This window comes from Agelaius phoeniceus, chromosome 3, assembly GCF_051311805.1.
Source record: "Agelaius phoeniceus isolate bAgePho1 chromosome 3, bAgePho1.hap1, whole genome shotgun sequence".
In the NCBI taxonomy this organism is placed as follows: Eukaryota; Metazoa; Chordata; class Aves; order Passeriformes; family Icteridae; genus Agelaius; species Agelaius phoeniceus.
Window position 1 is genome coordinate 10,732,650 of NC_135267.1, and position 12,307 is coordinate 10,744,956.

The 12,307-nt window shown below is 35.7% G+C and overlaps 1 protein-coding gene across 2 annotated transcripts in view; it reads left to right on the forward strand.

Moving 5' to 3' along the window:
- Positions 1-12,307, forward strand: part of FBXL4 (F-box and leucine rich repeat protein 4) — a 56,477-nt gene that overhangs the window by 23,288 nt on the left and 20,882 nt on the right. For both annotated transcript variants that reach the window (XM_054629040.2, XM_054629041.2), the window contains exon 6: positions 7,983-8,196. In XM_054629040.2, the coding sequence (XP_054485015.1) occupies positions 7,983-8,196 (214 nt within the window). The remainder of the gene's footprint in view (positions 1-7,982; positions 8,197-12,307) is intronic.

Sequence of the window (12,307 nt, forward strand, 5' to 3'; positions counted from 1 at the left end):
GCATGTTCCAAGCTGCTTGTGATGGAAAGGCTTCTTCCAGGGGGAGCAGTGTTTTGCTTTCTTCTGGGCTTCTGAACCACTCTGCTAGAACTGAGCTATCAAAAATCCATCTTGCAAGGAAAATGTTTGTGGTTGTTCTTTGTACAGATGAGTCATCAGTAGGACGGTATTAGAATGGCTGCAGTAATAAACTGATTGCATGCTCACATGGTATGAGCCAAGTAATCACTGGAGTCCAATGTAAATGCAAATATTTTCATAAAAGTGATTTAAAACATTAGCCCTGTTGGAAAACAGGGGGGTTGCATGTGCATATTCCAATGAGCTGAAAATATGACTGTGGTGTAGGTCATTAAAATAGCAAATTTGCAGGGATTCTTCTCTGTATAACAGCCATGTTCTCTGCTTTCTTAAGATATCATTTCTTGCTTCTTTGCTCATTTGCATTAGTTAAACAGCTTCTATCAATGCATTTCATTTAAGCAAAAGTTGTTGCTTCAACTAAGGGGTAATCAGCAATGGCAGGTGAAAGCAGAAATTGACTGATAAGAAACAGAAATGTTTAATATATCTGAAAAAGTTGTCTTAACTCTCATTTATTTTCTGAATTAAAAAGGTTAACTCAAGTATGCAGACATTTTCTTTCCTTTCGTGCCTAAGTTCCTTACCTGAGGAAGTAAAATATATTGAAGAAATATTTTGTCAAGATGACAAAATGGGAGTGTCTCTTCTGTTTTTCCAGACCCTCCAGTATAATCCAAGAATCCTATGCCTCTTTTGTGCTTATTGGTAGGGAAAGAAAATACACATCGGCTAGTTGTTGAATTTGGTACAAAAATTTCTCCTAAATTTGGATTTTGTGTTAGATACTTTATGCAGAGGATAAATATGCAAACTTTAATTGGGAATTCAGCTCTGAAATCATGAAGTGCCTGCTTTCTGATGCTTAGCTATTTAGTCTATCTTTTGAAAACTTAACATATGTGAATCTTTGTGGCAACTTTTTTCATTTCCACGATTTATTGTTTTTTTTAGTATACAGTACTGCGAAAAGTCTTTGTAGTATTGTAAGAAATTATTGCTAGATTCAGAGACTTATAAACCTTACCAGTCAGAAACTGGCATTTCTGACTTCTACTTAGTTAAAAATTACTTTACTATTACTAAGTTTTTTTTCTTCAGTGCTGAATTACTAGTAACATATATGTGTACACAGTGTTTTTAAATAATAAATATTCATTATCTGTCTATAAATAATCTGTGAGTAAATGTTTTCTGTTTCTTATAAGGAATTATATTTATTTATAACAAATGGGAATAAAAATTTGACATTGTTGCAATTCTGAAATTAGCTGTAGGAAATAGTGTTTCTTGGAAGAGATGGATGCAGTCTGGGAATGGGAGGTGCAGTTCAATCGTAAATTTTAGAAGCAAAGTTATAAGTTAAATAATTTGCATGTCTAAACTGTGCTTATCATTTTCCCTTGTGAAACAAAGTTTCTGCACTGTAACTAGGTTTGGCTTTAAACTTTTTTCTGTTAAAGAAATGATTTTGCAACCCTTTCTTCTGTAAAAGCCTTTTCTAGTAAAATCCCCAACCTAAGTTTTTCTTTTGATGGTCTTCATCAGCACGTTTGTCAAATTTGCTGGCCTCCAGGAGAGGAAGATTTGCTGCTCATTTGCTATGAAGGTATCTACTAATAGAGGAGATTCATTAGAACAAGACTTGCTTTTCACCATTTTTCCTTTTGTCCAAAACCAGGATACATATATTTTTGCATTTTTCTCAGCATTTGGAGTTACAGTTGTCAGTGTTGAATTCAAAACTGGTAGAGTTGGTTTAATTCTTACAGTAGTACAGTTTAAGTTATGGTTTCTACAAGTCAGGGTATGTTTAAGTGCTATTCTGGCTTAAATCTTATTTTGGAAAATATCTTTCAAAAATGTTTTTATCTGTTGTTTCTTACAACAGTCTTATAAGTAGTAGCTTGTATAAATTTGTCATTTTAAAATGTTCATATATGCATGAAATGATTGAAAATACTAAGAAATACATATTTTCTTCAGAAATGTATTAGAGTGAAAAGAAGTTAAAAGTAATTTTAGGAAATGTGACTGGAGCAAATACTGTATTATCATGAGAAGACAGAATGCTTCAGGCATATGAACATCCTGAGGCAAAGCTGAAGGTATTTTAACTTATTGATAACATCTACTCCTTAGGGCTAAAAATTACTATCATAAATTTTTCATTTCAGCATATAATATAAATTAACTAAACTTTAAATTAGATTGAACTAAAAGTGTACAAAAAAGTGAAAGGAGTCTGTGAGCAGTCTCAGGAGCCTGAAATGTAAAATTGACAGGGAATAAGCAAAGATTTCACAGCAAGCATTACATAAGCAGCTCTGCATTTCTCTTGGCTTTAGAGTCTGGTGCATCTCTTCATGCCAGGGGGAAATATCAGTGAGGGAGGGTAGGACCTATATAGGAAGAGTGAGGGGAGTTGATTGGAGGAGTAGTAAATATTGAGATGCTGGATAAATGCTCTGAGGTTTAAACAGCTCAAGGACAATGACAGTTTAAAAACTGAGTTCTGCATGCAGATTTCCTTGGATCACTGATAATGTCATTAACTTGTTTAAACTCTTTTGCTTTAAATATCTGAGGAATTAGGATTTTTATTTACATCTGACATTTTACACTGTGAAAATGAATTAATAGTGTTTTATTTTCAGGTTAGTGATGCAGTATTTACATGGCAAGCACATCCAGGAATATTTCTTTAACAGTTTTGTTGTTGTTGATGATTGAAGGCTTTCACTGCCTTTAGTAGAAGTGTGTTCTGACAATATTTAATTTGGTGAGGCTTTGCTAGAAGTCAAACTAGAAGGAGGGTCAGAGAAATTACTGAAATATGCACCAAACAGTCATAGAAAATGGGAGTAACATGTGACTTTACAGGGATTCTCTATTTAACAATCAGGTCTGTCTCTTGCTTTAATTTCCAGAAGCTTTTAGTAAAACTAGGGTTGGCTGAGAGAAAGTTACAACATTTTTTTTGCAGGTTTTTCTTGATATAGTTTATCTGTGTTGAGAAAAGCACAAGATTGGATACTTGATATTCCTACTTGATACTACTTACATGCCATGTTTTAGGATTTACTTACCAAAAAGAAATTGTAATACATGCTAGAATAGAAAATAACATTGTACCAATTAGAATAGCTAGAGGAAGGGAAAGTGACTTAATTTTAAAACCAAATTACCTTACAAAGTCTCACTCTTAAGCATGAATACTTGCATGTGCCAAGAGAAACCAAGATGTGTGTCCAAATCAATTTGTCTGGCATGTGGTTTCACCATCCTGTGCTGCTCCTATCCTTCATCTCCTAATCTGTGTGCCCTGAGAAACTGTCTGCACACATGTTCAAGGGTGTCAGTGACCTGCTAATCTGACTTCCACCAAAACACAACTCTGTTCCAGCCTTTGTGATGCCATTTGTTCTTCTTCCTTCTCCTACACCTCTGTGTACCCAGTTGTTCTGCAGTCATAGCAACCTTAACACTTTAGTTACAATTACCTGTGCTAGATGCTGCTGCTGTCATGTAACGTGGCACTCTTGAAAGGAAATGCATCACTGTGAATTTAAAAATATATGAACAGGTCTTTAAGAAGGATATTAAAATTGAATTCTACAAAGCATTTTATTAAATGCAAAACTGTAATTGTAAGGCAGAAAGTCCTCTGTGAGCTTGTGCAAGTAATCATACAGATAGAACTAAGTAAGAAAGAGGGGTTCTCAAGATCTTGGAAGTGAAATGAGGAAGAATAAAATCCAGGTGAGTTTTGACATTTTGCTTGTCTGCTAGCAGGCTCTGGAAACAGGAGACCTGAGTAGCTGGAGGGAGCATGTGGTTGGCTTGAAGCAGACATAAATGGCTGTTTTATGAAATACTGATTCTAGGAGGCTTATACCAAGGAAGGCCTGGCAAATGGGGCAGTATTGTATCTGTCAAGTAACAGATGTAACATCCCTAACATGGATGCTAATGTAAGGTAACACTACAAGGGAAAGAAAGAAAAGGAAAAGGATTCTGTACAACGCTGTGTTGTTCACAAATGGAAGTTGCTTCCCTTTTCCACTCTCTCTCTTGGATACCAAATTCAAATATATGTCAATGAGTATAAAATCAGTAGTGAAGATTTTAACTGTAAAAAGATTTGGTAAAATCAGCATAATAGAAAACTGTTGTGTTAATTGCACTAAAGGAATGTAAAATATGTAGCTAACTGCATTTAGGGAGCATAAGTAGATGAAAGAGAGCAGGACTACTACTGATCCTACTTTTTGTGGAGTTTTCAGTAATTTTGTACTGGGACATATAGAGTAAGGGAGGATCATTAAGTCAAGAGTGAATTATAGGTTCTAGATCCACCAGAAAGCATTGGAGGAAATGTGATGTGTTCAGTACCTGCATAAGCACATGTCTAAAGGTATTTTGAGAATTTTGTTTGGGAGGTGTTACATTCTGACATTGAAGAATACTATCTCTTTTACCCTGGGTTTGAATTTTGGATCATGAGATATGTTTATGATGTACACATGAATTACAAGACTGGAAATCGTTAGTGGGCTAAGTAACCCTGTGATCATGATGGGTTTAACCATGAGCAAATATCATCCTGCCTGCTAATAGATATATCTGATGTTTCAGGAAAACTTCACTAAACTTACTTCCCAAAAGCAAGTAGGGGGTTAAAAATAAGCAGTAGTTCTTGAGAATAGGCAGAAGGTGAAGGAAAGTGGGATTCCTTTTTTTATGTCCAACAACAATCCCCTCCCCCCAGGAAAAAAACCCCAAACAAATGACAAAACAGGGCCCCTCTCCACCCTCCAAAAACCAGAAAGAAACAAAACTGAACCAAAAGGCCTGAAATGCTGCTGTATAATGTTAGTATAAACTTCAAGGGAAAGGCCCAATGCACTGTCTAGCAGAAGAAATGTGCATGTTCACATTATCCTAGGCTGTTCAGTCATATTTTATAGCAAACATGAAGGGATGAAGAGAAATTGCTTCAGAAATGGTGTGTATAAAATATTGATAATAAAAACAAAACTAAAGGGATGGATGACTGCAGAACAGAGGAGAGACTGAGAACAGGAACCAGTCAATCCTCAGTGATTAAAGGAGGGGTATGTGAAAAAATGTGAAGAAATTTTGATTTGGGTAGAAGGTGCTTTTTTGGGTGTTTGTTTTCAGATTAGCTCAATGAAGCCAGTCACTCGGATACTGTTAAGTCTCAGAAGTATGAAGACCATGCCACATTTGTTTTGAAAGTATGAGAACCTTGCCATATGGCTCTGCATGGAGATCCATGTGGAAAGACAGCCCAAAAACCTCTATCCTGAGCAGTCTGTTTAATTCAAACAAAGATCAGATGTCCCCACAGAACTGTGCATTTCTGCCCAGTGTTCTCTGCCCTGTGCTGCTTGTTGACTTCCTCAGATTCCTCCTTCTGTTCCTGTTCCTCTCTTTCCTACATGCATGTCCACTCATTCTTGTACCCTGCTGCTGCATGTACCTTATCCCCCTTTTGTTTCTGTTTCATGTCTCCTAAATAACCTTTTCCAACAAGGCAGCAAAGCCATGAAGGACAGTGCTTGTTGCTGTCACTGTGTTTGGTCTCTGTCTGAGTGTTTCAAGTGTAATGAGTTTAAATAAAATGTTATGAGGATAATAATTCCTCCAGCTGGTGAGCCTGGAGTTCTTCTCCTTGTCTAGGGGGTTAACTGAGTGTTTCCCTGACCTGGTAATGTTAACTTTTAATAGTCCTAGAAGGAGAAAAGCATTGATCTCTGCTAACATTTATAACAGCCAAGCCCTGTTAAATTATATGGCAGTTAAACTAACATCCATTATTGTAATGGAGTAATTCATAAAATATTTATTTGTTAACAAATTAAAAGCTAGAGGTATAATAAGTGGTGACTGACAAAGTTTTATGGAAAATACCATCATTCAAACAAACCTGATAATTTGTTGATGAAAGAAGCTGTGTGAATGTATTGTTAAAGCACTCATTAAATAGAGGAATTGGCTAATTGGTAATCAGCAATGTATCCATATATCTCTACTCTGATTTCCAGGGGATTTCCATCCTGCATTTCTCCATAATAGTGTTGAACTCTATTGCTAATCTAAAATAGCACTTAAATGTTTAAATACCTGATGTTAATTCTTGTGAATTGTCGTGTCATTTCAGCTCTGACATTGCCACAGGAAGGCTTACCAGTCTCTGTGCATTCACTGTATCCACTATGGAAACTGCTTGGTGTTTTATTAAAGTCTGACTTTAAAAGCTAAAATAGAGCCTAAATAGAGACTGCAGAGTTAGAAAAAACCAGTGGAGGAGTAGACTTGCAGACCATCCATGGCAGAACTCCTGTGGCTCTGAGGCTTATGTCTCCCCTTCCTGAGTGTCTCAGACCCTCTCTTTGTTTCTGTTTGCTTAGGCTCATAGAAATGTTGGATGTTAGGGACCTCTGAAGGTCGTCTACTCCAAGCTCCCACTTGAAGTGCCAGTGTCCCCAACGCTAGATCAGGTCAGTCAAGGTTTCAGGTGACTCTTTTCAGGTGACTCCATTCCAGGGATGGAGATGCCATCCTGGAATCTCCTTTTCCCTCTGTATTACATAGGATCTATGTAATCACACTAAGGTCATGTAATATGCAAGGTGAAAGGAATAAAGAAAGGTGATAATGAACAGCAAGTATGACTTGAGTGAGTAATGAAAAAATAAGGAAAGGAGGCAGCTTGAAAACTTGGATCTCGAAAGATGGATTTCAAGTCTTGGGCTTGGGGTGTCATTAAGGAATGCCTCCCTGAATGTGTCTTCTAAGACCAGCAGCAATTTCATACTAAGCTTCAGCATGAACAAATGCTTGGGAAGGATAATAACTCTTTCCTTGCAGCAATAGGAGTTTTTGTGCAAGCAGGAGCCTTGTGTCGGTCTGGCATTTTTATTCCATCAGTTAAACCCAAGAAGTAATATTGACTTCATGGTGGAAGTGTCAGAACCTGAAGCTGCTTTTGTCTGCCTGAATGTTTTTGTAGGATAGAACTGGTAAGAGAACAGATCAGAATATTTATTAAGAGAAACTAATTCATGCTCTTTCACATGTAGATCCATTATTCTAGGAAATAACATGGGAAACTCATTACAACCTGTAGTTTAAGACACTAGTTTTTCTACTGGAGGAACTATCAAAATATAAGCATGGCAATTGTGTGGGCTTTTTAATCTTATTAAATATCAAGCGTACAAGCCTAGTGGTTAATTTACAGTTTGAAGGTTATCTTTGAAATGAAAAGGGACTAAGTTTGTGTCATTTTGGTTAAAACTCGGATTAGAGATAAAAGAGCTTGAGATTCTGACACAAGATCTCTGACAGGAAAGCAAAATATAGAGACCATCAAAGTTTCTACATTTTGGGTCTTTTCTCATATGATATATTAATTTTTTATAATTCCAATGAAAGTAATATATTCCATATATTCCTTAGGAATTTGTATTCTAGAACAGCTAGCAGGTATTGATTTGCCTGGAAGTCTTAAAGCAATTCTGAATAGATAATCAGTTTAAAAGTATTTGTTTAACCTAATTTTTATATTTGCAGATCTTTCTGAGATAAATATGAAATTATTGGTGTAAACTTGCAGGCCGTTGTCAAAATTGGCTTTCAGCTGTTTTAAAACATTTCAAATATGATCAGTGTTTTACTTTGCTCCATTATCTCAGAGTTAATAACAAAGCATGTTCTAACTGCCTAAATCAAAACAGAATTATCAAGACTTTTGTCTTTTCTTTGTTGAAAGGAATTATTTCCTGGTTTGCATGGTTGAGGTTTTGACAGTATTCAGACTCTCACCTGAAAGTATGTTAATTTTTCACTTCAAACATGGGCTTCTTTTACAGGTTCCTGAAAGTCTGTGGCTCTGAACTAGTACGTCTTGAGTTGTCTTGCGGCCATTTCCTCAATGAAACGTGCTTGGAGGTCATCACTGAAATGTGTCCAAATCTTCAGGAGTTAAATCTCTCATCATGTGATAAAATCCCACCTCAGGCTTTCAACCACATTGCCAAAGTGGGCAGCCTAAAGCGTCTCATTCTCTACAGAACGAAAGTGGAGGTAGGAGCAGCTATTTTCAACCTTTGCAATAAGTATTTCCAATCCTGATAAAGCTGGTTTGGGGGTTGGTTTTTTTTTCCCAATAATGAAGAAGTAAATTAGTATTTTGAGTGTCAATTCAGAGCTAAATTCAGGAAATCCAAAGGTAGTTTCAAAAACCTTAGGATGGTTTTTTATTTTCAGAATAGCTTTTGGCCTGCATGTTTTAACTTTCATGGTAGGTTGGTGACTTGTCACCACCTGTTTTAAGCAATGTGGTAAAATTACACATTTTTAAAATTACAAATTTCTAGATTCCTACAGTCTTTGTATATTAGCAGTAATCGAGACAGAGAACACAAGTTTTTCATAAAACTTTTCATTTACAGTCTAAAAATTACCTCTTTATACAGTTACTTGCCCAAATCAGAGTTGTTACTGCTTGCTGCAACACATTTCCTCTCTAAGATGGAATGGGTTTGTGTGCTACAAGTAGCTGAGAAGTCTGTTGTAGTTTGCTACATTTTACAAATATTGTATCCTTATAAACTTAGCAGTTTGAATCAGAAAAATTCCATTCTCTCTCAGTAGCTACATTGCTTAGGTGTTACAACCTTGCCAGCATGGTTTACCTGGGAGCTGTTCTACTTTTGTGTTGCAAAAGCTGTGCCAGAATGGGGGCAAACCCATGTCTCTGCAGGCTTTTTTCCTAGCTTCTAATTCTAGATTTAACATTTTAAGAAGGATTTGGTTGTGTGTGTTACTTGTGTTTGTGCTTTTGGTGCACAGAAGTCAGGCTGTGACTCTGGATTGTGTGGGGTGTTAATCTGTGGTGTGATGAAGGGAATGAAGTTGGAACAGTAGATTCTGTCAACCAGATGTGCAAGGGACATCTGGAGTTAAGATTACAATATTGCATTCATAAGCACCTGACACACATATTAGAGTTAGTTGGGTCTTGTTGTCCTTTATTTGGTGAATCCTAAGTCTGTTTGTGCCCAAGTTCCAGCCAGGTGTCTGTAATGGAGTGGGTAACACAAGGCAGATTGAAGGGTGATCTGCCTGGTGTTGAGTGATGCTTACTGTGGGCTGTGCAGTCACCAGGACTTTGTGGTGGCTGCTCTCTGTATTGAAGCAAGTATTATTTTCTTCAAACCACAAAGAAAATTGGTGAGCCCTGCATTTTTTGAATAGAGCTGTATTGGTGCCTTGGGTGTATCTGTTCTGTTTCTACAATACTAGTCTTTTTGTTAATCTTGGGTAAACCTTTTTATTTCATTTTGACTATTGGCTCTAATTCACAAAGCTTTTTCAGATCCAGGAAAGATCATTGTATCAGAGGTAGTGATTTTATAATTTTATTTTTTTTTACTGTTGATTGATCAGAATCTTCTTGATTCTACTCAGGTAACTTCTGAAGTTTGAGACTTCATGATTGTAATAGTGCAGCAGATGAAATGTACTCTGAGGTGATTGGTAACTCATTCCTCTGCTATTGCTTTGCTGAGCAGAGCTTGAAATTAAGCTGAATGTGGGTAAATATTTCCTGACGTTGAAGCCCTTACATTGTGAAGATTCACTTCTCCCTTTCATGTGTATGGACATGCCTCTGCTTGTAGCTGACAAGAACATTCATTCATAATCAAGTTTATACAAGATTGTGCTTCCATTTTATATGTATGTTTGAACAAAAGGCAGTGTTCCTAATAAACAGTGGAAGAGAAATTTCTGGAAATTTAAATAGGTAAATTTGAGATGATGCTTGGGTGTTATTGTTAATATAAAGCCACTTAACAGTATACATTGTGCATCACAGGTCAAAAAATAGAAGGGAAAGAATGAAGATGTGGCATAGGACTTGAATTAGAGCATTAGAACTACAAAAGTCACAGATTTTTAGAAATAACATTATCTTTCTCAATATGAGCTTCTCTTAGTGCAAACCTTTGGTTATCTGTACAAAATAGGCTGCCACTCCTTCTGTACTTTTCAGCTGGTACAGAAATCTTGTTAGTAAGTGATGGCTATATGCAAAAAAGGATAGATAGATCAAGCATGATGTCAAGTGATTGAGACTTCTCTGAAACTTGTCAAAGAACTGTTAGGATTCTTGATTTTTGTGAAATTTCTGCTCCTGTCCTCGTTGTTGGAGCTTCTGAGGAGCAAACAGAGGAACAATGCTAATGATTAACCAAGAACTTGGCATTGTATTGTTGCCAACTGGATCTGCTCAGTGAAAAGAATCTGAGGCTGTGAATCCACTAAGGAAAAAATGCAAACTGATAACAAGTATGTGTTTATTATGAGAAAATAAGAAGGTGATAAGAACAGAGCTGATACAGTGCTCTGTTAAAGTTCTGTTTCAAAATCCAAGAAGAAGAATCCAAAAGAAAAATCAGTTCATTTCATTTAGATAGTTTTCCTAAATAATTCAGGGGCTTGCTTTTTTTCCTAAACCAAGCAATGAGCAAAATAAACTACAAAATTTTCATGTGTTAGAGCACATCTGGGTAAATAGTACAATTTTTTCTCTTGGTTGTGGATTTGGACATGTGATTAAATAACACAGGAAGAGATGAAGATTTTCCATCCTATTGGTCAGCATATAATAATGCTGTTTCTGGTTTTGCATTATTATGCTTAATAAAAATACAGAATTAATATTTTAATAAAATAAATTGTATTTCTCCCATACACACTCCCAAGTACCTGCCCAGATCCAGGATTTTCTTGCAGTCTAAGTCCTACTGTAGCCTTTTCCTTTTCTGCATTTTAACACTAAAAAAGAGGAAAAAAGTTCTTTCAACATCTAAATTTAAAGTATTTGTTGTACTTTTCCCAGGTATATGATTACTGTGACACTAACAAATAAATTCTAAGGAAACACTCTGCTGAAACACTGACTACTATTAATGATTTTTTTGAAGTGCATAGATTTTGAGGGCAATGGAAACTCAATAAATTTAGTAATGTTATGTTGTCTGAGCAATTGTAATTACAGTTTCTTCTCACTTTAGCTGTTTGCTTTGAATAGGTTTTGTATTTAAAAATGTTGCCATTGTTTCTGTAATCAAAAGCTGCAGTTTTTAAGTGTATGTTTTTAGTGAAATGGGCAAGGCTGGTGTTTTGCTACTTAGTGTACTGCTGCTTTGGAACATTGCTGTACCCTCTGGAGAATGTTGTAGTCTTTGATCTTAACCCTGATGATTCTTAAGGCCACAAGTAATGTTATTTCCTTGACATATTGAGTGTGAAGTTCTGTGTAGAAAATTGTTTTCTCACCTCTGAATTGAGGCTTCCAATACCTTTGAATGATTTCAACATTTCTGTTAGAAGAAAGAAAGTCCAGTGACTTTCAGTAACTTTTCAATTACTAAAAAATGTGTCCTGTATGGCTATCCTCCTCCCCACCAAATGTGGCTCATTTTTCCAGTGCTTTAAGTTCATTAGAGATTCTTAAAGGTTGTTTGATTATGTATATGCTTGAATAATTTGTGTCTTGCTTTAAGAAACTGATCTCAACTTTTTATAAATGTAATTTCTTTGTACTCAACACCACTGTTATACTTGTGGGATTTTTGTGCTGATGGAATTAGTATTTACTGATACATAACTGCTTAATGTTTATTTGTTGAGTGTATTCACAGCATAACTTAAGCACTTGTTGGCCTTGCTACTTTTGAAGAATACAATGAACAATGTATTACTGTATACAGTAATTGGCAATGCACATCTTTATCCTTGAGCATGAATATTATCTTAATTGAATGCTTATTGTGAAGTATTTAGTCCATATAAATAATGCAGCCAAAAATGTATTTTTAAAGAAACCAAAGCCACAATTACAGTAGGAGAACTTGTCAGTCTTCTTACTGATGGGTGTAAATTTTAATGTAAGATGATATATTTCATATTGCATGATATTCTGACATCTTTCTAATGTGTAAAGAAAAAAAAAAGTAAAGATTGTATTGCGATTATATTTGAGATACAAAATGAACTAAATTCAAATCTAATTACAATGGACAAAGGACTTTTTTTTTCACACATTTTAAAGCAAGTGTTGTATTTATAGATTTTATCTCTGATAATTTTGACCAAAAGCAAATTTGGAACTTGGGTAGCTGCAAGA